Source organism: Dama dama, chromosome 19 (assembly GCF_033118175.1).
Source record: "Dama dama isolate Ldn47 chromosome 19, ASM3311817v1, whole genome shotgun sequence".
NCBI classification, from domain to species: domain Eukaryota; kingdom Metazoa; phylum Chordata; class Mammalia; order Artiodactyla; family Cervidae; genus Dama; species Dama dama.
The window spans coordinates 42,199,835-42,225,940 of NC_083699.1; the positions used below are offsets into that span (position 1 = coordinate 42,199,835).

The window sequence follows — 26,106 nt, forward strand, 5'->3', positions numbered from 1 at the left end:
GGGAACGTGGTGCTTATGAATCAACCACAACGTCTTATGGATCCTGAGGAATGAACAGCTATTCAGCTGCAAGTAATGGAGCCACCCCTGTTGGCCCAGTATTTATCCTAGGGAATGCTGGTCGATTCTGAAGGACCAAGTCCACTGTCAAATGTGAGAGCTGTGAGAAGTAAATAAAATGTATCATCTAGTTGCTGAGAGCTTGCTATAGAGCGGGCTGACTTTTAAGCCCTTGAGGGTAGATTGGTCAACAAAGCAAAACTGTCTGTCTTCATGGAGCTTAGATGAGACCATGGGTTTGAAACTATTTTGTAAACACTACTGGGTCACTTGCAGAGTGCTGACTGTCCTCCGTGTTCATGCTACACTGGGAAACCCTGCATGTTTCTAGCTGATGGGCCTCTGCACTATGCTTGGAAGCAGTGCCATCACTCAGGTGGCTGAACGGAACTCTTCACTTCCTCTTGCGTGCCAGGTTTCAGGCCACTCGCTGCACCTTCTCAAGGATAGGGACCAGAGCTTCCGTACTCTATTTTCTCTGTCTCCAGGATCTAGCATAGCACTGCTCGGAGTAGGCTGTATGTGTGCTGAATGGAATGGACCTAACCTAGGATTGAGTTGATAAAGCTAAGTATTGGAATCTAGAGCATGAGGAGAATGAAGAATAGATTTAATTATACAGACTCATGAGTGGTTTTTTTTGCTTTTGTTTTTGTCTTATTAAAGTGTAATTAATTTACAATGTTGTGTTAGTTTCAAGATAAAGAAACTCCCTACATTGCAGGAGACCTGGGTTTGATCCCTGGGTTGGGAAGTGAGTAGTAACCCACTCCAGTATTCTTGCCTTCATCCCTGTCCTTGAGAAGCTGCAGTGAGTGGCCCAGTGAGTGGCCCAAAACCTAGCACACAAGAGGAAGTTAAGGGTTCCGTTCAACCAACTCTGAGTACAACCTGGAGAATTCCATAGACAGAGCACCTGGCAGGCTACAGTCCACAGGGGTTCAAACAGTCAGACATGACTGAGTGACTAACACTTTCACACTTCACACACACACACACACACACACACACACACACACACGGGGCTTCCCAGGTGGTGCTAATGGTAAAGAACTTGCCTGCCAATGCAGGAGACATGAGAGACACAGGTTTGATCCCTAGGTCAGGAAGATCCCCTGAAGAAGGTCATGGCAATCCACTCCAGTATTTTTGCCTGGAGAATACTATGGACAGAGGAGCCCAGTGGGCTACAGTCCATGGGGTTGCAAAGACTTGGACAAGACTGAAGCAACTTAGCAACATATTTTGTATATCCTTTTTTCAGATTCTTTTCTATCATACCTTTTATAAGATACTGAATATAGTTCCCTGTGCTATACAGTAGGTCCTTGTTGTGTTTACTTATTTTATATATAGGAGTGTGTATATGTTCATCCCAAGCTCCTATTGAACCCCTTCCCCTCTGCTGTGCGCTTTGGTAAGCATCAGTTTGTTTTCTGTGCTCATGAATGGTTTATTCCGCACCTGCACCTCCGTCCTCATGGCTCCCAGCACGTCTGTCTCCTCTTTTGAGGTGCACTCAGACCATACCTGTGGTATCCTCCTTACTCATTGGTTAGTCTGCATGGCTCTCCTTTCTTGGATCTCCTGTCGTATGAAGGACATAGACATAAACCTTTAAACATGCTTGTCCTATCTTACCCTTTAAAAGTACTATACTTTGATTCAGGAATAATTCTATGGTCATATTAGTAGTCTCCCAATCCTTAACCACATACAACATCCAGTACAACTTGGGGAATGAAATAAATTAAGGTACAGCCTACATTATTCTTGTGAAAGAATCTCTGATTCCCAGATATATGTGTGTGTGTGTGTGTGTGTGTGTGCGCGTACATGTATATATTTGCATACATAGTGAATGCATGGTGCTTAGTTGTTTTTTTTTTTTCACTTCATCTTCTCTATTCAGTTCTGATATTTGAATTTGGGACCTAATATAGGAGTAATTAAGGAAGCATTGGTACCAAAGATGTGATTCTGGTATCCTCCTTTCCATAGCTTTGTCTGTGAGCTATAATATAGTATGAAAGTGTTAGTCACTCAGTCCTGCAACCCCGAGGACTGTAGCCTTCTGGGCTCCTCTGTCCATGGAACTATAGTATATGACTCTGTAAAGTACCATGTTGGTTTTAACGCTGATTTTTCTTCTCTTCTTAATCCTTCTAAGCATGGTTGCTTGGCTCAGAATCAGAATTTTGTACAAAACATTTACAAAATGTGAACTCTTGGCTTTCATTCCAAATTTCCCGAATCCAAATCTCTGAGGCTGGAGCTCCCAGGTCTGCATTTATAACAAGTGGCTTTGGAGATTCCAGTGTGTACTCAAGTTTAAGAACCATTGCCCTGGGGTGCATTGTTAGCAGGAAAAGTACATTGTGAAAGGTCCCTGGGTGGCAAGCTAGCAACCAAGTCCAGGACTTTTCCTGTAATGGGCATGTGCTTCTAGAATTGGTTTCCTTGCCTAGGTCAACAGAGCATGAGCATTTTAGATTTTAGAGCACAGGGATAGACTCACTTGTGACTCACAAAGCAGCATGTATGTGTTGTAGCGGCCTTACACTATAGGAAATTCCATTCTTTGAGTGAGCACTTTAAAAATAAGTATTCTTTTCTCCAATTATTAAGCAAAATAAGACAAATAAAGTAAATAAAATTAAAAGAATTTGTAATGCACCAACTAATGACAACTACTGACATATATGTGTGTGTGTATATATATATATGTAGCCTTGTTTATGGCAATAAATAGACTTATATTCCACATATGGCTTTACAAAAGCTCTCACATTTATATTTACATTCTCTACTTTTGAACACAAATCAATTAAAGCTAGAAAACAAGAAACTTTAGTCACAAAAGTATATTATTTTAATATATGCTTGAAGGATGTTTTATCAATACTGATTTTAGCATTTTACCCTAAATATTATAACTGAATCATTAAGTGGAAAAAAGTAATCCCATCCTCAGCTGTCACTAAAATAACTATTTTGGTAGCTGATTCTTCCCAGAGTAATGACCTATTTCTAATCCTTTTCTCTTGTTCCTCTTTCTCTTTCTCTCTCAATCTCTCTCTCTCTCTGTCTTTCTCCTCCCTTCCCTTGCATTAAGAACAACATAATTTTTTTAAATTTTCATTTACAAATCTGTATTTTAGTGTAGAAGGATCTGTCTGATGATGATTGAATGCTCTTTTAAGTATTTTGAAAATACCACTGGTTATGGCATATTTATCAGCTTCTCTAGGACTCAGATGGTAAAGAATCTGCCTACAATTCTGCAGGAGACCCAGTTTCAATTCCTGGGTGTCTGGAAGATCTGCTGGAGAAGGGAATGGGTATTCTTGTCTGGAAAATTCCCATGGATAGACAAACCTGGCAGGTCACAGTCCATGGCATCACAAAGAGTTGGACATATTGAATGCATTCCCTTTGCTTCTTTGAGCATTTATACTCAATAAAGCTACCCATTTGGGTGTAGGTGAAATTCAAGTTGCCTATGCTATATCGCACACTTAAAAAAAATTCTTTTATTCTAGTACACACAGTTTCTTTTTCAGGCATCTTTTCAAACATTGGTTCATGGGGAAAAAGTAATCTTATAGGGAATTCTCGCTCATGTTAATATTTACTATTTAGCTATTTTGTCTGACACTATTCTAAATGATTTACAGACACAATATTGTTTTATTTTCCCAAGCACGTCATGATGTCTGCTTGTATTAATATCTTCATTTTACAGAAACTGGAGCCCAAGCGCCTTCAACCTATAAACTTCAGAACAAGGATTTATACCCTGAGCTGTCTGGATTAAAATGCGCACTCTTTCCCTCTGAATGATGTCAAAAGGTTAGGAGCCATGGCTCTACCCGGGGCCCAGGTGCTGGGAACCCTTTATGGGCTGTCCTGCCCAGCACTTTGGAATGCAAACTCCCTTGAGCAAGCCCTTCTTGGCATAGTTTCACCAGTAGCCTGTCTTAGGTAGTTAGAGAATATTAAAATAGTCCTAATAATAAAATAGCGCTTGGTCAACCGTGTAGCCCCCTTACTGAGGGGAGGAGGAGAATAGCTCACTTTCCCTGGAGGGCCTGAGAAAGATCAGTTTACAGGCGTCAGCATGGGGTGTAACCCTTCTTCCTTCTCTCCATCTTGACGCCAGCACGTGCTTCTTGTGACCATCATGTCCCATTAGCCCACGGTCTGGGCAGAAACCATGAACAAGGCTCTTTTTCTCCCCCACCCAAAACACGCTCAGTCCTTTCACTGACCTGGCTTCTGATTGGAGGCTGGTTGCTGCAGATAATGACCTCCAAGACCCCTCTGTGGATTACAGCCTGTTTGTTAAGACACCTTAACAGTAGTATTTTCAACATCCCCAGGAACCAGAAGCACAGGAGACTGACAGCATCCCAGCCACCTGCATGGGCCCAGGGCTGGCAGCTTCCCATGTGTCCTTTCCAGACAGTCTGCTCACTAAGATGAGGGATCTTCTTCAGTATGTTGCCTGCTTCTTTGCATTTTTCTCCGCTGGGTTCTTGGTTGTGGCCACCTGGACAGACTGTTGGATGGTGAATGCAGATGACTCCTTGGAGGTAAGAAGTCAATAGATTCTTTTACTGACCCAAGTCCGTCTGACTTTTCTCTAAGCCCCCTGTCGCATTACATTCTAGGACTAGTGATCGTAGTACTAGCCAAAGTGGATAGACTTATTCCTTACTTGCTACTTACTGAGTCTTTACATTATTAACTTATTTAATACACATAGCTCATCTATGGGGTCGATATTGTTATCCCATTTTACAGATGAGGTAACTGGATAACCCCCTTTCTTCATAAAGGTAAACTCATAAAAGTTAATTATATAAGCTTTCCAGAAACACCTCTTCCACTGCTGTGTATACCCAATTGAATAACTTTCCAGTAACATCCTTTCTCACAAATAGAAATTTGCTAATCTTGAATATAGCATTAACGGTAATGTGATAGACCTTCTTAAGAACTGATCATCTAAAATATTGATCAATTGATTAAACTCAAGTCATATAAAACCTACCCAATTACTGTGTAATGGAAAAATGTCCTTTTAAGGAGTTTCCAAACAGGATAAAAAATTCCATTTGAAACCAAATCTTTGCAGTGTGTCCCAAAGTGCAGGGGACAGATGTGGATTCAAGAAACCCTCTTTTAAAAATGAGTTAATATTGGGAACCTAATGTTTGTCCAAGAGATGAGTGAGTGGTTCACATCTGAAAATTTTATTTTTGTCACTAGAGAAGTTCTGAATGAAGTAATTTTCAAATTTAGAATTTTTTTCAGGGGCTATAAGAATCTGAAAGAGGTAAAAATAAGTTCTTCAGAATCAGCAACTATTCATTAGCAAGACCTCAAAAAGTGTAAGTAAGAAAAACAAACTATATCAGGAACTCAGATACAGAACATATAGCAAGCACTATGTTCTCCTGTGTACATCCTGAAGAGAACAATTTACTCTAACAAATGCTATAACTTTATGAAGTTTAAGAAAGATGCCCAAGGGCAAGTTTTTTATACTTTTTCTACTAATTTTGTTTATTAAACTCTCAAGTTGGAGTTTCAGATGGAAAGTCATAATCTTTCTGTTTTTCTGTGTATTATTATGTTTCTGTTTTATTTTTTTCTTTCTTTTTAAATTTCCTCTGACTCCTACATGGCACTTCAAAGCCAATAGAGTTTTAAGTATTTCTTTAGCTAGCACTTGAAAATTTCTGAAAATTGTGATAGAGTTGAAATATTATAAAGGATGTCTGTTATATGTTAGTCCAGGGTGCATTATCTGACCATGCACATAACTGGTGAATGAAATAAAAAACTGTCCTTTTAACAGTACTCAGAAAGTGCAGATAGAAACATTCTGCTACCATTAGCTTGCTAGAATATGGACTGTCAGTACTCGGTCATGAATACAAAAATATGCTGGACTTGAGCACACTTAAAATTACCTTTTTAAAAATATGCAAAATCACATCTAAAAGCATTCTTAAAATATTTTCTAATCAATTGGAAAATCTTTCCTCTTAAGCTGATGGAACTGCTAACTTCACTTGACAAGAAATAAAAATATTAAAAGGGTCAGACCTTGCTGAGATAGATTGAAAGTTCTAGCACTTAAAGTGTCTCCTTGATTTCATCTCGGTATATACAAACAATTTGCCATCTCTTCTGTGCAAGAACACTTCTGGTGAAAATGAATGGAATGAGCAGTCCAGTTTACTCACCTCCAGTAAATCCTTGCGAACCTTGGACTATAGTTAGTAGTTCCTAGCTTTTTTCATATTTCCTGTACCTTAAATGTATCATAATAAATACTCTCCAAGAAGCCTCCTAATTAAAAGAACCTTCAAAAATTCTCTCCAGCAGTCTATTTGTCAATATTTTGTGGATCTCTCATAATAATTGCTCTTTCATTTGGTAACATATAAAGTCATAATATTATCTTTAAATGTCAAGATATGATACTCACTGACACAATTATACTGTTCTCCCTCTTTGCTTCCTTCTCATGAATATATATACATATATACATATATGTATATATTCATATACGTGTGTGTGTGTATATATATATATTTATATATATATATATATATAATTGGTCCATGTTAACAACTCACTTTAAACAACTGTTGGAAAAAAGTTGACACAATAAAAGTGCTTTTTTAAAAAAAAAAAGCATAGCCATAGAAAATTTAAACAAAAAGGGACATAATGAATTTTTAACTTTGTTAATCTTTATTGTGATGAAGACATCAGAGTGGGAAAATGGATTCTATAGTTCAGGATAACATAACAAACATGAAATGTATGTCTTGTAAAAGGTGCTCTGCTAATCCTACTAGGGGTGGCAAAGATAAAACAAGAGCAGGTCCTGCCTTTCATGAGTGTACACTTAGACAGGAACAAAGATACTATGAAACTATAATAAAGGGCATAGGCCAATTCATGTTGAGAAAGAAATGAAGTACCAATGGAACAAAGAAGATAGGCGATTATTTCCTGTCAGGGACATTGAAACAAGCCTCAGGGAGTAAAAGCCACTGAACAAAGCTTCAAAAAGATCCAAGAGGATTTCAAAAAGTAGAAATGGCAGCAGAGGTCTTCCGAGAGAGGACAAATAGAAAAAAATACAGAACAAATGTGAGTAACAGGGAGCAGGAGGCAGATAAAGCTCAAACACCGCTTTGCCTTACTAGAGAATATTCAAAATACAACAAAATAGTATTTTGTCTTATTTACACCTGCCCTGAAGAGAAAAGTTCTTTGAGTTAAGAAAAAGAATAGATGCATATGTATGCATGACTGAATCACCATGCTATATTCCTGAAACCAGCATAACACTGTGAATCAACAGTACTCCAATATGAAAAATAAAGAAATAAAAAAACATTAGGAAAAGAGCACATGGGATGGTGTCGTGCACAGCCCCAAGTCAGGCAGCAGGGGTCCTGAGCCACAGTGCTGCTCCTCCTGTCGTTCCTGGGTCCCATGTGTCCTGGAGACACTTCTGTGTGACTAGAACTTGGGTTTTGAGATTATTGTAGCCTGTGTTTGCATCTTAACTGTCTTCTACTGAGCAAGTCACAGCTCGTGTCTTAGGCCCAGTTTCCTCAATTATAAACATGAAGTCGAACTCAGTTGTTTCAAGGCCCTTTTCAGTCTTATATTCTTCAACATCAGAACTCCTTGGCTATGACTCTGTCTAGAGACATGACTATGTCTTCCAGAGAGATGGTCAGCCAACATAGGAGGACCAGTGGCATCTACAGGCCTCCCCAGAAATTTCCACTAGGAAATCTAATGTTGATAGTCTTCATTTTTCTGTAGCTTCATATGTTCTTTCTTCTTGTTTCCCACTCTCCTTCCATCCTTATTTTTTTCTCCTTTCTATTCTTCCCCCCTCCCTCCTTTCTTCCTCTTTCTTCCTCCTCTCATTTCCTTCTCCCCTTCTCTTTTTTCCTCTCTTTTAAAAAATCTTTTATGCTCTACTTCCCTTTTCTTCTTTTTTCTTCTCCCCTCCTCTTCTCCTTGGTCTCTTTATCCCTCTATTTGTGCTCCCCTTTTTTCTTTTCTATCATCAATCATTCCACAAGTGCTCTTTGTCTACCTGATACTGTAGTGGGTACACATTATGAAAGAGGATGAGTCTTGGATCTTCCTTACGTTTCTCCCAGAGTATTGGGAGAGACAAAAAGGTGAGCTCATAGACACAGTATGCTATGGCCAGTGCTGTGATTACAGGTACCTCTGAGTGGCCAGCTCACTCAATCATGAATGATCAGTGAAGGCTACCCAGAAGAAGTATCCAAACCAGACTAGAGGAACAGGTGAAAGGGCCAGAAAAAGAAGAGAGTATTGCAAGCACAGGATATGATATAGGCAGAGATCTAGGTATGAGAATGCTGTATGTTAGTGTCTTTGGACATATTTCAGCATGGCAAGAGTTTCCAGTGTAGGGAAAGAATATAGGTGCTGGATCATCAAGGGATTTGTCTTCACGTAAAATGTAGACCTTATATGGGGCTTTCCCTTATCTCAGTTGTTAAAGAATCCACCTGCAATGCAAGAAACCCAAGCCAGGTTTGATTTCTGGGTTGGAAAGATCCCCTGGAGAAGGAAATGGCAACCCCTTCCAGTATTCATGCTTGAGAAACCCCATGGACAGAGGAAGCTGGCAGTCTACAGTCCACGGGGTTGCAAGGGTCAGACACGACTGATCTAAACCACTACCATAGATCTTACATCATAGACAAGAGTGGTTCACTCTAAGAAAACATATATAAATATATATGTTTTAGAAAAATCCATCATTCTGGTTAATGTGGGGATTAGAAAGGGTAAAATGAATCACAGGGAGACCAATTAGGAAGCCTTTGCCATAGAACAGGAGGAAAACATTGATAATCTAAACTAGTGCGGCAACAAGCATTAGATGATGTGAAGATATGAGAAGCTAAAGAACTTGAATTGGTGGGATTGATAGTTGATTGCAAGGCTGATGCACAAGGAGAAGTAAAATTTGAAATCCACTTTCCTGTTTTGGGACAATGAAAGGAAGGATGGAATCATTCACCTAGAGCTTAAATGGAGGAAAATTAATTTTTATGCAAAAGCTATTAAGCAAAAATGTTCCTACAACATGCCATTTCTTTTTCACTTAGATTGTTGCACAGCACCTTGTGGGGGCCAGAAAGGTAATGCTTTGTAGTGTGGATGTTTACAGGTTGAACCTGAAGTTAGAAGGACCTGAGATGAAATCCCAACCTGCCAGGCAATAACTGTGTGAATTTGGACAAACATTTAAGTTTTTGTAAAACCACATTTCCTCTCCTATAAAAGGAGAATAATGATATGCACATCATAAGTGTCTTGTGAGGGTTAAATGAGCCTATATATCTAAAGTATTTACCACAGTACCAAGCAAATATAAATCAGTCAATAAATGTTTAGATATAATATTGTCTATTTGCAGTTTATTGCTTTGTTTTTGTTCTGGAGGAGGAGATGACATTTTGTAGAATGTTCACTGAAGGGAAAAATATGAGATTTAAGTCCTGTTCCTATTTTCTCTATTGATTCTCTTGGACAAATTCTGTTTATTTCTCTGAGCTGTTGGTTTTTCCATTTTAGTTCCTATGATTGTACCCTTTTTGTCTAACTAGGAGAATAAGGCAGAGAATAAAGACAAAATAGCATAAGTATTCCATTAAATGCATTTTAACAGAAAATAAATTATGAATTAATAACATTATTAATATGTTAATTATATTATGTGTAATTCTTTGTTATCCATGGTGAAATTGAAAAGTAGCTTCTCTACAAAGTTACTGGTCTCTCAATTATCAAAAAGAAAAGATGTTTTCACAAGTTTTTTTTCCCTCATTTTTAAGTTCAACTTTTGTTAGTTATTTACTGAGAAAATCTGCCTTATACCAAGCAATGCTATGATTAAAATTTTATTACCTCAAATAAAAGGTAATCCACATTTGGATTCATTTTATTTTCATAACCAGATTTTCCCCTGGGATTTCCATTTCTATTAATGATTCTACAATTCTTTCAGACATAAGACAATTTTCAGACATAAGACAAGCATTAAAGATGCTACAATTCTTTCAGATATAAAATAAATATTTAAATTATTATAACTAGCATATACTCTGATTATTTCTATACTAGTTGTACTTTTTAACTTATTTCCAATTCCTTCAGCAGACATTTGAGGCTACAAATGCTCTTTAATTTGCCTCATTGTCTCCTACAGTTCCTAGCACCCCCTTCTAAATAATGGGAACTTAGGAGGTATTTGTTAATATAAACTGAATGGGTACCTACTATGATACTTGACACACTTACTAAAAGAATGAATAAGTAAATGAAATAAAATATGAAGTACTATTTGGAAATCTCACATTGAACAAGAAGTATCTCTATAGAAAGATCATTATTTTTTCTTTGGCAAGACTTTTCATCTTGTTGCAATTTAAATTTTTCCAATATGTGGATCTGGTTCCTCCTTTTAATCAGATAAGAATAAAGATCCAGTCCCCTGAGATGTATGATAAAATTAGTGAAGACAGTATTCTCAGCTAGAAAACATAGCTTTTCTTCCTGGTGTTTCAAAGAGGGAAAGAAATTAAGAAAAGGAGAGATACAAAAAGAAATTAATATTTTATAATAATTCACTCAACATAAATTGTGATCTCTGTCACTGGATAGTAAACATTGCAAAATTAAGATACCATACTTTCATAAGGTAAACATTCTAAAAAGATGAAATATATGGCTTAAATTAATAAATATTACAATTGAAATACTTATATAGCCCATATATGTAAATTAGATATTATCATGAAGACCACAGACATTATATTTTACCCACTAAGTTTGTGTCGTCCCATTCTTGCCATTTATACCTTTAGCCAGTGCTTCCCAGCTAAGTAAGCAGAGTTAACCAAACATATTTTAGCAAATAAATTCATGGTATGTAAATGGAGTAGAAGGGAAAGATGACATTTATTAAGTTTATTTTAATCTTGCTTCCTCATCCTTATAAATACCTGTCTTGAGTTCTTTTAGGCCCTAGAATAGTAAGAAAAAGAAAATAAAATATAAAAATGAAAATTTCAGAACTCTAGTATAAAAAAATTCAAAAGCCATTTTTGTTCAAAGTGAAAATATTTCATTTTTTAGAAAATGTTGTTTACTATAGTATTATTAAAACTTTTGCATCTTAATAAATATATTCAAGTAAGTACTGGAAACAAGTATGTTGCATCTTCAACATTACAATATACTAGCATGAGGTTGGCAAAGTGATGTGAAACTGTAAGTTTCTATTTTACGGTGATTTTTAAAAGAATATATTTTCATGACTTATCCCAGTTTTCTTTTGACTAGTGCATTATTCTTCCTATATTTTATATTTACACATAAATCCCAATGCATATGCATTTATAACATAATGCATGGTGAAAAAGAAAAACCTTGTTTGATAGTGGTCAGCCAAGAAAAAATATTTACTTACTTGCCATGTATAATTACTACATATGAAAATCTGAATTAAGGTATTTTAAGTTTCTCTCTTCTCAAAAGATATGTAAAATATATAGAGGCAAGACACACGCGCAAAACTGTAGTAAATAAGACAATGCAGGCAAAATTGTGTGTTGCTGCTCGTAACACAGAGTGATGAGAAAAGAGAAATTGGCAAAGACTAGGATAGAGATGCCTTAATGGGAAACTGCTAAAGAGTTTAGAATAAGAAATCCCAGGATTAAGGAATTAATTTATGCCATTATATACTCAACTGGAAGAGAGATCATCAATCTAGTTTCCTTAAGTCTTGTCTGTGTGGTATCCTGTTTATCTTTACCACCGTGGTAAATACTTTCCAGAGCCAACTGCGTAGATAGGGTCCAGGCTGACATCCAATCAGCATAAACTCCTAGTCTCAGTAATAGTTCTTCGACTCCTGGATTTGGCTATTCTACTCTATTCAGTCAAGCTGAAAGGACATATTAAGCATCAATTGTACATCTGTGTAACAGTAACCATTTTCCATGGCAAATTTGAAATGAGAGTTAATGTGTATGGATTAGAAAAAAAATGACAAATATTTTCTCTCAGTAAATGTCTACTGAGCATCTATTATACCCTGAGAAGCAGGGATTGTAAGTTCCTTGAAGCAAGGTGCCATGCCTAACTTGGTCACTGCTGTATCCTCAGCATTAGGTGATTGACTGACATGGGACAGACACTGAATGAATGAACATAGTCTGAAAGACAGACTTGGGAGACTGATGCACATAAATGCATATGAAAAGATAAATGCAACATTATAAATGCTATAGAAATATGGACAGGTTGCTGTAGGATCCAAGAAGACATTAACTCCAGCTGGAGAGACTGCAAGAATCTCATGGAAGAAGACATACCTTTGAGGCAAGATTTCAATGATAGGCAGAAATTTGAAGAACCACTCAGTTCTCGCTAGTTGTTGCTACATGGAACTAGGAGTTCCAGGTGGCCAGATTGGCCAGAAATCTGAACTCTTATAAAATCTTTATGTTTTACTGCTGGCAAATAATAAATATTAAGAAATTTATGCTGGCTTCATATTTGTGACTTGTACTTTTACTGTCACACCTTTGGTAAACTGACTTCTCCTCACTTCAGGATCAACAGATATTCATTGCAATGGTATAAAAATTCATCAAGTATCAGGACTGCCCAGTGGTCCAGTGGATAAGGCTCTGCACTCCTAACACAGAGGTCATGGGTTCGATCCTTGACCAGGGAACTAGACCCCACATGCTGTAACAAAGATCAAAGATGTGTCACAGCCAAATAAATAAATAATAAAAATAAAAACTCTTTGAAAATAAAATTAAAAAGTGAAAAACAAACCAGGGAAAACATTATTTACAGAAAATTAAATGTTTTCTTTTTGCAGTCACCCTCTATGTTGTTTATCAGTCTAACTTTATGGAGGCTTTCAATGGCTAAGTCAAATAACTCTCTTGGTAAATGTCACATTGCACTTGAAAATATGTGGGTTATTTTCAAGTATCTTTGATATTAATTTCTAGCATAATTCCATAGTAATAAGAAAACAAGCTCTGCTATGATTTCAATGCCTTTAGACCATGAAATTTTTGTACCTCGTTTTACATCCTCAGATATGTTCCAGTGTCTCCTAGCATGCAGTCTATGGGAACTTGAATAGAATTTGTATCCTACTGTTGTGTGAAAATTGTATAAATCTTAATTATGTTGAATTGGTGCTTTTCAGGTCTACTGTATCCTTTTACTTCTCTGTAGATTCATGCTGTGAAGTTTTGAATTTGATATTGAAACCCCAAACTAAAAATCTTAATTTATCTACTTAAAAGATAATGATAGTATATAGTGGAACTACATGTAACCTTGTTCTGTATTTTCCAAGTCTTCTGTAAATGTGTTATCATACTTTTATAATTTAAAAAAATAAAAATTGAAATAAATAAAAATAAAAATTACAGAAGTTTTATTTTATATGTTATCTGTTAATATATGGATCACATGTTAAAAAGACAAAGCTTAAATTTGGAATTGTCCATTTTAAACAACATTGTGAGATAAAATTATAGTTAATGTCGTTTTTGCCCTTTAAGAAATATTAACCATAATATTTTAAGCATCAGTCTGCTTTGCAAGAACCTTTTCTTAAGACTTTAAGGATTATAGAGTTACCTGACTTCCTCAGAGGGTAAAGAATCTGCCTGCAATGCAGGAAACCAAGGTCGATCCCTGGGTCAGTAAGAGCCCCTGGAGAATGGAACGGCAACCCACTACAATATTCTTGCTTGGAGCATTCTATGGACAGAGGAGCCTTGCAGGTTACAGTCCCTGGGATCACAAAGAGTCGGACATGACTGAGTGACTAACACTTTCACTTATCTTTCTGCCTTTTAGAGAGTTCTTAATAAGCCATTATACAACAGGAGGATAAGTGAAGACTCTAAATTTTAGGCAAGGAGGGCTTTCCTAAATGTGATAAATAACCTATAGTCTTTTAACCTTGTTTTTTGGGCACAAAGGCACCTTTAAGGGTGTCTCTAGTAAGTGCTATATTAACACAGAAGTTTAGTTAATTACAGCCACTATTCTCACGTACCTTGACTGAGTGTGAATACCAAACAATCTAATATTGTGCCCTAGAGCATTAATACCTAATGAAATTGGATTCCTTGTTTCCCCTAATGAGCTCATTGCTTTTCTAAATGCGGTCATTGCAGGTAAATGATCAATAGCCTTGAAAAATGACACCACTACTGGATTATTTTGGCAAAAAACAAATACTTTTTAGCTTAAAATAAGTATCCTCAAATATATATCTCAGCTCATTTTCTAAACCTCACATAGAATGACTAAATTAGATTTCATTAGTTCATTTTAGTACCTGAATTAGCAGGAAATTGGAGATTATTAGTCAGTCTCTGATTATTAGAATAGTGACTTCAGGTCTGCATAACCTAGTTCGAGTTGGAATGAACTAGACCCAGTGTGTTCCTGTTCATTGAGACTCCAACCAGTAAAAGGCTATGAGAAGGCTTTTTTTCTGTTGTATTATAATAGTTTAGTACAAATTGTCTCTACTATACCCATTTCCCCAGGCTGCCATAACACATTACCACAATTTGTTAACTTAACACAAGAGAAATTTACTCTTTTGTAGTTCTGGAGGCCAGAAGTTTGAAGTCAAAGTGTTGGGAGGGCTGCACAGCCTCTGAAGGATCATAGAAGAGAATAAATGCATTCCTCACCTCTTCTAGCTTCTGATGACCTAGGCATTCGGTGATGTGAGGCTGAGTCACTCCGAAGTCTGTCTCTGTGGTCACATGGCCTCCTTCTCTTCTGTCTGTCTCTCCTCTGCTTTTCTCTTCTTTTTTTTTTTTTTTCAGACTTTAAACTTTTTATTTTGTATTGGAACATAGCTGATTAAAATATTTGGTAGGATGAGGTGAAGAGGGAAGGTACTCAGCCATACATATACATATATCCTTTTTCCCCCAAACCCTCCTCCTATCCAGGCTGGCACATAACATTGAGTTCCATATGCTATACAATAGCTCCTTGTTGGTTACTCATTTTGAATATAGCAGTGTGTACATGTGTGTATCTCTTATAAGGACACTTATCACTAGATTTAGGGCCACCCTGGTAATTGAAGATGATTTCCTTATCTCAAAATTCTTAATTTAACTACATATGCAAAGTCCCTTTTTCCAAGTAAGGTCCCGTTCACAGGTTTTGGGGATTAGAACATGGTTACATTTGGGGGCAGGGGTTACCATTCAACCAATTACATCTGCTTTTCTCAACTTTCATATGGTTCATTAGTAACGCTCAACTTAGTCACAACTCAGGTTATTATGATGTTTAAGTACTTTACAAATTTTATCATTTATTGAGCAAATTACTTGTATTATGTATGTTTGCAATTTTTAGTTCTTATAGTCACTCTAGTATTAGTTACTATATAAAGACAAGGAGTTTGAGGCTCAAAAAGGTAAGATCTTGCTCAAAGAAACAACACAAGTAATGAGTGTCAATTTAAAGTCTGTTTTATCAGTTATAGTTTAAATTTTATGTGTATATAACTTTGGGCTTCACTGGTGGCTCAAACAGTAAAGAGTCTGCCTGCAATGCAGGAGAACCAAGTTTAATCCCTGGTTCAGGAAGATGCCCTTGAGAGGGAATGGCAACCCACTCCAGTATTCCTGCCTGGAGAATTCCATGGACAGAGGAGCCTGGTGGGCTACAGTCCATGGAGTCGCAGAGTCAGACAACTTAGCAACTAACTCTTTCATTTTTCATATAACTTTGTATGCTCGTATCCTCCTCCAGAAACTGATATATTAGATTTCATAAGATGAATTTTCTGTATTAAGTTTTTAGTCTCTGTGGTGTCTCAGATCAGATGTGTGTACTAAGTCGTTTCAGTAAAGAGTCTGCCTGCAGTGTGGGAGACCCACGTTCAATCCCTGTGTCAGGAAGATCCCCTGGAGAAGGAAATGGCAAACCACTCCAGTACACTTGCCTGAAGAATCCTGTAGATGAGGAGCCCAGCAGGATACAGTCCATGGGGTCGCAAAAAGTCAGATACGACTGAGGGACTTCGCTTTCACTTTCAGCCAGCAGTGAAATCTTGTTTGCTGCACGAAACAATTTCAAAGCAGAACATGGGGCAGGGAGTTTCATAGTACAGTTATTCTCTGATATAATTTTCTTTTGCAAATCAAAATGTTCTATATTCCTTTCTTCTCCACATCAGTTATAATCGTCCTGCCTTTCATTTCTCTTCCCACTCTGCTCTGTTATTCTTTCGTTAAGGAATATTTTAAGCTTTCATTTTCCAAGATAATTTTTGGTTAAATCTTACTAAACTATTCCCAGATTGCCAAAATAATATGAATCTGTAATTGAATCAGAATAAGCAATCATATTAGCTCTGTTCCATATGCAACAGTTCTGTCAAGAATACTTGAACACATTTCCTGTTGGCATGTTTATAATTCTAGGAAATCTGTTTTGACTTACAGCTTATAAAGTATGAGAAGTTTCAGGACACTGCTACCTTTTAGCTTTAAAGTGGATATTTAGAATCATCTGTACAACATTTCTAAGTAGTAGTGGTTTTCAACTGTCAGGTTGTATGAAATTAATGTTCAGTTTGTTTACATCCACATCTTAGCTTAAGCATTTGTAGTCTGTCAGTGGAGCAGGGGTGAAGTCGTGTGGTCTTTATATTTCATTTATTGTTGTCTTCCTGTATAACTTTCTTTGACCATTATTTTAAATTTGTGAATTTCATGTATAATAAATGTTTCTTCATGGGATTCATATTCGTGATGAAGAAAAATTAATGTACATTCCTAGTAGATTCAAGATGTCAACAGTGATCCCCTATTGTTATATTGATTTTTTTAATAAGTAAATGTCAGCATAGCAAAATGAAATGAAGTGCTGCCAGATTAGATCAACATGATGGAACCAGCCATAGGCATCTGCATATGTTTAATTCTGATTTTATCCATCTTCAGCATGACTTATTCCCCCTCCACTCCCAAATCAGGAAATAAGTTTACTCTCTGTTGAGAAAAGTCTTTATTGTTAGTGCTTAAGAGAAAATACTCTAGAATATATGGTGTTGTCAATGAAATTCAGATCACCCTTGTAAGCACTGTACTTTGCTGTTAGTCTCATAACAGCCAAGTTCCTCCTTTGATCAAGGTAAACTGAAGTGTGTCTGCCTGGCTGTTTCACATGTTGTCTTCTCCAACATCTAGGTGAGCACCAAATGCCGAGGTCTCTGGTGGGAGTGTGTCACAAATGCTTTTGATGGAATTCGCACCTGTGATGAGTATGATTCTATACTTGCTGAGCACTCCTGTACGTATGCCTTACACATCCCTCCTTGTCAGGGCAGGGAGACCAATGGAAATTGAACTCAGGTTTCCATGATGTGTTTTTGTCTTCTACTATACTATAGTAAAGTTCTGTTCAGTTTTAAATGCTTCAATTAAAATTTTAGTTTATTATTTCTGCAATGTGAATTGAAGCATTTTTAGCATGTTTAATCTTTCCCCGTCTATTTATAAATTCCTTTAGCGTAAAATTGTTACTTTATTTAGGTCTGCTCTCCCACAAACAGTCTGTTATAGTGCTTATACACAGTAGGCTCATAGTAAACACTTAAAAAAATGAAGTTAATTCTTTAAGGGCAGTGACTTCTATGACTAGAGTTGATAGGTTAGATGAAAAGATTTCAGAGAAGTCTTTTAGCAATGACTTAGGTCAGATAGAAAGTTTACAATATTTCAGTGACTGATTTGCTAAGAAAGAGAGCAGGTCGAGGCAGAGGGGTAGATAGGGAGACAAAGAGAAAGGCAAAGAGACAGACTGTGGGATCAGGGAATGAAAAATATTCAGATATGTGACACGTTTTTAGAAAATATAAAAAGCCAGTTCCTTCATCTTCTCTACCTTTAGCTTTAAAATATAGTTAGGTGTCAACAAGGCCCTTGTTTCTATGAATAAAGAGATTTCACAGATTGAAAAGCCTTATTACTGATTTCTCTCCACTCTTCTCCATACTATTTATTTATTTATTTAGAACATCAAATTGTGCTAAGTACTGTTGCAATAATTAAAGCAAATTTGTTTTAATCTCTTTCGAATAAAATGATGGATGGTGGTACAACATAGCAACTTCTTTTTTCAAGATAAATGACAAGTAAACCGTTAGAATGTGACTTTTCCCCTGGACAGCTATTTCAGCCCAGGGAAAAACACTTAAAAGGAGTTGTGCTCTAAAAACAGCATTCTCTGCCATTTAGGATTTGAGTGCCTGGAACACTGTTTAACATAATTCATAAGGCTTTTATTTCATTTTTTTAGTTAAAAAAAAAAAGCCTTTTATGTTTTCTCTTTTTCCTTGCACTAACCTAGTTCTACATAGAAAGAAGCACGATTTGGTCAATAGGAATGGACATTTGTGTTCATGTGAACACTAGGTTATTCTAGAAATTCAGGGCTATGTTTAAAGCTGAGAAGAAGATAGAAAGCTACAATATTTCCAACTTTTAAAATATTGTTATGTACATTTATGCAAGAAGAAAATAAAATCATTCATAAGCCTACTACACAGAGAAAGCCACTGTTTGTACTTTAAAATCGTCCTGTATCTTTTGCCTATACTATTTCACATTTTTCTCTTGATATATTTTTATCTATTACTTTTAAACAATATCCTAAAAAATCTCTTAATATTCTTTAAAAATTCTACCATATGCTTAAAGACAAAAGAGATAAAAATGTGTTCTAAGAAACTAATGAACTGTATCCTCTAAGTTAAGATGTTACCTATAAGAGAGTAGAATTTTATTTTTAGTCTTTGATATCTTTTATACAATCACAATTAGACCACCTTTCTCATTGCTCTTGTCTACTTAGGGTATTTAGACTCAGATGCATTTTTTAGGACTCTGTTGATACTATTAGTCTGAGTCCATCTCACTTCTTCAAATCAGAGTATTTAATATTCTGGTAGCCAGATCCCAGACAACCTCCAAAAGGAGATTCCTGACTGGCCAGCATTAGCAACCTACTTGCAGAGCTGCCTTCTTGAAACTGGACTAGCTATACGGTCCTTGGATGACACCATAGGAGTGAGTCCTCAAGTTCCACGGAGCATCTGAATCACACTTTGTATGGGAGTATAGGTCAGACAGGGGAAGACCAGGGCCCACAGTGATTTCAGGGCACTCTATCCAGATGACAGTCCTGGCCCTGTTGACCTAAGTTGCAAAGGGGACTTACAAAACTTCAAGGGAAATACTCCAGAGTGTGGGACCACTTGGTTTGGAGTGCTTAACAGGCGGCTTACATGTGTATACCCATTTGAGGATCAAGGAGATCTGTCGAAATATACAAATTATCACCTAACAAGTTACATATTTTCATTTTTCTTCAATTTTGAAAAAAAAAAATGAACCTCAGATTTGGCCTACATTTGAGTCTAAATTTTTAAAAATATCATCACATTTTGATATCTTAAATATTTACCTATTAAGGTACAGATTGATTTTATGCATTGATTTCCTCTCTTAGATGGATTATGAAAATATTTTATATTTGAAATGAGGAAGATTTTTGGCCACATTTTTACAGGCAGTCTATAACTAAGTAGGTCCTAAAGTCGTCTCATCATTGGGGAAAAAATTATTTCGATAAAATGAAACCCCAAATCACTATGAAAATAAAACATAATTACTGTAACATCAAAGCAATAAATTTTATTATTCCTCTCCACTAGCCAGATAAAGTACCAATAGTTCTGACTTCAGATAATTAATCCTCCATTAGTGGTAACATTATTCTAGTTTTAATTTAGTATCACTGGGACTCACAATTGAGGAAACTTTCACAGTTGAGATTCCCATTATAGATGACTGCTACTATTCTATTTACCTGATCTTCTCTCTCCTGGACTTTCTGCCATATATTCTCATTGGTGAGGGCTTTAAAATATGTGCAGTTGGCAATGCAAGGTGGATAGATTAATGCAAAATGTTGGCCAGGAAGGGTCACAGTATAAAGGAATTAAAAGAAAATATGATTCTGGATTCCAGAAATAGTCTACTTAATAACAGAAGTCCCTTCTCCTAAAGATCTTCTGATGGCTCCCACCTGAATTGGCATGAGACATCTTGAAGTATTTTATTCTTCTCCTCTATATCAAATTCTAACCAATTATTTACACTTTTTCAATAGAAATTCAAACAAATATAGTGATTAATTATTTACTGAATATTTATTGGGTATCTTTGGAAGAAGAAAGACTCTACTTTCAATATGGCTTTCAGCTAATACTTGTGAACAAGACTCATTCCAAAACAGGAGGAAAAAGAGAAATAGTTATTTACTCTCCACCATATGCCAGGCACTTTGCTAAGAGGCCAACAAGATCACAATAAGCAGTGCTTAAACAAATAATGTTTGTTTAAACAATTAATGTCAGTTGTCTTATAATACTTTTGAATTTTATGAAAAAATTAAATAAGAGTATTTATTTTCAAGTTCACGCATATTTAAAGTGTGATTGTGTTCACTGGGCATGTGTTGATGTATGCGGTTGTGTTTTTCTCTTTGGTGCACCTCTGTGTATTAACACGTTTCCTGCCTCTGATTATGCTGAAACCACGTGCTCTGATCTTCTAGTGAAGCTGGTGGTAACTCGGGCGCTGATGATTACTGCAGATATTCTAGCTGCGTTTGGATTTATTACCCTGCTCCTTGGACTTGACTGCGTGAAATTCCTCCCTGATGAGCCATACATCAAAGTCCGCATCTGCTTTGTTGCTGGAACCACATTACTAATAGCAGGTACTGGTCTGGACTAGTGATGGGGATAAAGATACTCAACTAAGGTCTTGGGATGAAGAAGGGTGTTGTTCTGAAGGAGTTCATTTTAGGATCATATGTGACTTGATTTTCTAGAATGAAGGAATAAGGAGCACATCCACCAACCCTGCTTTCCTTAGTTTTGTAATCAGATATTAATCTTTGGTTAATATCCCCAATCAAGGTTTTTGATGTCCTCAAACAATTTTTAACCACTTAAAAAGTATATAAAGCTTTAAATTTTTAAAAACTTTTTTGGTGATTATTCTTGAAGTTAAATCCTAAAGTAATCCCCAAGCTGCCACCACCTTGCCTGTCCACATCCTCACCAATTCTTTACAATGACCTAAGTTGCATCAAGTTCTATATTAGACTTTTCTCATGTGCCAACTCATATGATCATATCTGTAACAATAAACAAGTATGATCTTATCTTCACTCAAGCAGAGAATAAGTGGATTTCTGAAGACCTAAAGCAAGCAAGACTAAAAAACAATAAATCAAGATGCACTTTATATGGGGTTTATTAGTGAAACAGCAAAACTGATATTTTCCTGAAGTCAGTCATTAATTTCAATTTAGTCATCCTAAATAAAACACTGTGTCTTTCTTGGATCATAATGCAAATTGGGAGGAAGTGCACTATGAAAAAACCAAAATGTAGGAAGATTGAAAACTGATAAGTTTACCCTCCAAAGTGAAAACCATCTTCTTTTTTGGTAGCAGCAAACAATCACCAAAGCAAACTTAAGTGGGAAACTGACTGGAATGTGAAGGGTAAATTGATGAGAATTTTAAAACTAAAAATACTTGGAGATATGTATATATGTGTAATGTGGGACATTAGGCCAGTTAATTAATCTGTCTCCTTTTCTTGATCTGCAAATTAGGGTAGAGTCCCAGCAATAGTATCCATTCTTAATTGTTGCTGTAATCCCAATGTGGGCAGAGTAAACTCATAGCAGAAAGTCTTACCCATCACATGGTCAAAAATGGGACCTCCCTGATATTTTCACACAAGGCCCTAAGGATCCTAAATTGCACTAAAAAGTCACAATAATTTATTAGTTTTTTTTTTCTTTTCAAAATATCAATTCCCATATCCAGCTTAGTGAAAACATAAACATTTTGTATGTAACAATGTGCTTTATTTAGCAAATTTAGACAGCATTTAATGTTATGCAATTTTGTTCTAGAATTCTTTTTAAGACATCACTAGATAATCTACTCTATTTTTTTTAATAAAATATCAGAACTAAAATTAAAGAAAAATAAGTCAATGAAGAAAATTCCTGCAGGATTAGCTAAAGAGATGACTGAATAAATCACCCAAGATGACTAAAGACTTGGAAATATATATATTATATATATATATATATAATCTGTTTTAAGTTTTAAAAAAAAAAAAAAAGAATTTTCATGCTAAACCTATAGGTTGCAGTATTACAGAAAAGATGTAGTAATTTATGCCCTGTATTCTAAAGGTTACTATGTGTTCACGATCAGGTCTTTCTTAAACTTGTTGCATTAAATAATTGTGAAAAGAATGCAATGAAATTGTGGCTTGAAATCACAGACTTACTAGGAAAAATGTGAGTGTTTCTTGGGGGCTTATGGATTTCAGAAACACTATTTTCATATAGTCTTTTGTTCTACAACTGCCCATGATTTTTTCTTCAATCTGAGCCCTGACATGCAATGTATACCTGTAATTTATACATGTGAAAGGACTTTAGTTGCATCATTTAAAACCAGTCAATTTTCAGAAAGACAAATCTCTGAGGATTAAATTTTATTTGAAATAAACAAAATTCTTAGTCTATTCTTACATGGTGGGTGTGGTAGATAAATTTTCAATTTCTACTTCAGTTATTTGTTTTTAACCCCAAATCACTAAAATTACAGGTGCTGATTACGTAGTAGACGTAACTTCAATCATGGGTCTGGGTGGTGGATGAGGAGAGTCATAGACTACTCTTAAATACAACATGATAGAATACTCTTAAATACAATACAATAGAATAACTTAATCTTCTTGGATGTAGATTTGGAAAAGACCTGAATTATTTTTAGCAATTTCCATTTCTTTCAGGTGCCCCAGGAATAATTGGCTCTGTTTGGTATGCCGTTGATGTTTATGTAGAACGTTCTTCTCTGGTTTTGCACAATATATTTCTTGGCAACCAATATAAATTTGGTTGGTCCTGTTGGCTTGGAATGGCTGGTTCTTTGGGTTGTTTTTTGGCTGGTGCTATCCTCACATGCTGTTTATATCTCTTCAAAGGTAAGGACAAAATAAAATAGCACACTTCCTTGCCTCCAGTGTTATTTCTCCCAACCTAATGGAAACACATCTCACCAGCCCAAAGTCATATTGATAGCTTGATACTTATCTATTACCATTAGGAATTTCTATTGTTCAAGGACAACTGATTTTTAATACTAGAACCTTACTATCCAGTTAGTGATATATTTGCTGAAAAAGGGGGAAAAAAAGCAAAGCAGCTACAACTGTGTCCAATACCCAAATAGACAGTGATTATTTCAATGTGTCATTATCTTATATATCTCATCTCATACAAGTGACTAAATTTTTTTCTAGAGTTAAACAGAGAAGTAGATGCAGAGTCAAATCAAATGTATCCTTGTTGTTAAAGAATGTAATGTGTTACTATTAGGTTACTAAAATGTCACTGAAAAAAAACTAGGAAATTTCTCTTCTCATAAAAAGAAAAAGGGAAATTACTTGGCTGAATTTTAAATCTAAAAACAACTTTCAGGTTGAAACCCTTAGATTTTCTTCTAGGGTTCTTAGATGATTCCTTCTTAGAATATTTATCTTCTTGCCTCTTTGAAAGAATATATAATTACATTTTCTTGAAAGTTTACTGAGCCATAATTGTTTTTATATTGCTACGTTTATCTCTTCCAAACAGATGTTGGACCTGAGAGGAACTATCTTTATTCCACGAGGAAAGCCTATTCAACCACAGCTGTTTCCATGCCCTGGTCACATGCGACCCCTCGAACACAGACTGCCAAAATGTATGCTCTCGACACTAGGGTGTGAAGTGACATGTATCAGTCTTGTGTATATATATTGTTTAACTAATCAAGTGAGTTCAAATTAACCAAATAGCAGATCTATCCAGGAACAGACATCTAGGCCTCAAGGCCAACTAAATTAATTGCTCAGCTTACTCAAAAAATTAGAATCTCTTATTGTTTCTCCTTCTCAATTATTACTTTCTTCCATGTTCTTTTACCATCTCTCTTTCTCTCTCTCTCTCTCTCACTCACACACACACACACACACACACACACACACACACACACACTTTCCAGAAACTTTCAAAGGAGGCCAGAGATTCTAATCTTTGAAGGGACTGACAAGCTCTTAGCTCTTTCCCTGGCTTTTGGCTCACTTTTTGTATTCTCCACTGAGTGAGTTATTTGATAACTCTGAGGAAGATGATTTTTCCAAATTCAAACCAGTATATCAAAGCTTACCATTGGTCTGATTCTGTTAAAATAGAAAAGGAAAAGAACAGCTCCATGTACCAGCCACTGGTGAGAGTTAAAGATAAAATGTGCCCTCTCAATGCTCTAAATGTCAAAAGCAAATGCTAAATTAATACCAAATTAATATCAGAGTCAGTGCTGACTTTCTTCCTCATGAGCAACATAAGAGATCTGTGTATTATTTTATCACTACTCCAAGTTTGCTTGTATATTGTCAAACATTAAACCACAGCAGTTAATAGCTAAACCAGGGAGTTCACTTAGTATTGATTGGGCATCTAAATGCCTTTCAAGAATGTGCCATATTAGAATTCACTGATTCAGGTGTCCTCTCACCACTGGATCCTCAGTAGCCAGCAAAATAGCCAACATATGATGAAATGTAATAAATATTTTTTTGCTTGAAAGCAATAAAGGCTCACAATTCTCTACTGAAAAAAGTCAATTTTCCTCACAAAATATGTGCTTTTTGAAAAAAATAGAGTTATATACACATTTAAAGAAATCAATGAAATATTGCTAATGGCTTTCATTCACATACATAATATAACAATTCTTCAATTTTTAAACTGTAGAGTTTTTTTAAAGCTATAAAATTTAACCTTAGTTTTTCTGTTTCCTTGAAAGTCACATGAATAGCATTAATAGTCATGCAGTACCTTAACAGATTATAAAACCAAACTAAAAATCAGTTCTCTGGAAAATGGAAATACAGTTATGAATTTCTGAAGCCTTCAAAAAAAGTGTTTCCAATTTAAAAAGCTAAATAATGTAAAAATAAGATAATAGCATCTTATTCACATATCATTGAAAATGATTATCTGAGAGAATAACATTGAAACATGTATGTTATGAATTGTGAAACAGATTGCCACTCCAGGTTTGATGCATGAGACAAGTGCTCAGGGCTGGTGCACTAGGATGACCCAGAGGGATGGGATGGGGAGGGAGGTGGGAGGGGGTTTCAGGATGGGGAACACATGTAAATCCATGGCTGATTCATGTCAATGTATGGCAAAAACCACTACAATATTGTAAAGTAATTAGCTTCCAACTAATATAAACAAATGAAAAAAAAAAAAAGAAAGTGATGTTCATACTTCACAAGCATCTCTCTACCAGTATCTCAGGAGAATTACTAGTCTAATCTTAGAATTAAGAGTGATTGGTTGATTCACTTTTACTTAATGGATGTTATTAACTGTTTAATTGACATTTAGCAAAATTAATTATTATGTTTATTAATTATATGGGTTTTATTCCAAGCATTTTAAAATTTATTTTTTGTTCTTTTTACTCAACCTTGGCATTTAAATTTTTTATTCCCACATTTATTTTATGATTTATTGTCTGTCATGTTTTGTATATTCTAATAAGTATCTTGAAATATTTCTGGGAAAACGCAGGGCAAAATTAATTAAATAATTAATTAAATTTTAGAGATACAAAATTTTCCCTCCTTAAAGTTTTCATTTTTATGAGGAAATATTTCAGAAGATTATGGGGATAATTAAAATTTATGACTGTTTAGAATTTTTT

General features: G+C 35.7%; 1 protein-coding gene across 1 annotated transcript; it reads left to right on the forward strand.

The window, feature by feature from the left end:
- The first annotated feature begins 4,484 nt into the window (after positions 1 to 4,484).
- Positions 4,485 to 24,115, forward strand: CLDN16 (claudin 16). Its single transcript, XM_061167915.1, has 5 exons — positions 4,485 to 4,655; positions 17,430 to 17,532; positions 20,863 to 21,027; positions 23,138 to 23,329; positions 23,982 to 24,115. The coding sequence occupies exons 1-5, from the start codon at positions 4,485 to 4,487 to the stop codon at positions 24,113 to 24,115; spliced, it is 765 nt and encodes a 254-aa protein (XP_061023898.1).
- Positions 24,116 to 26,106: the final 1,991 nt, after the last annotated feature.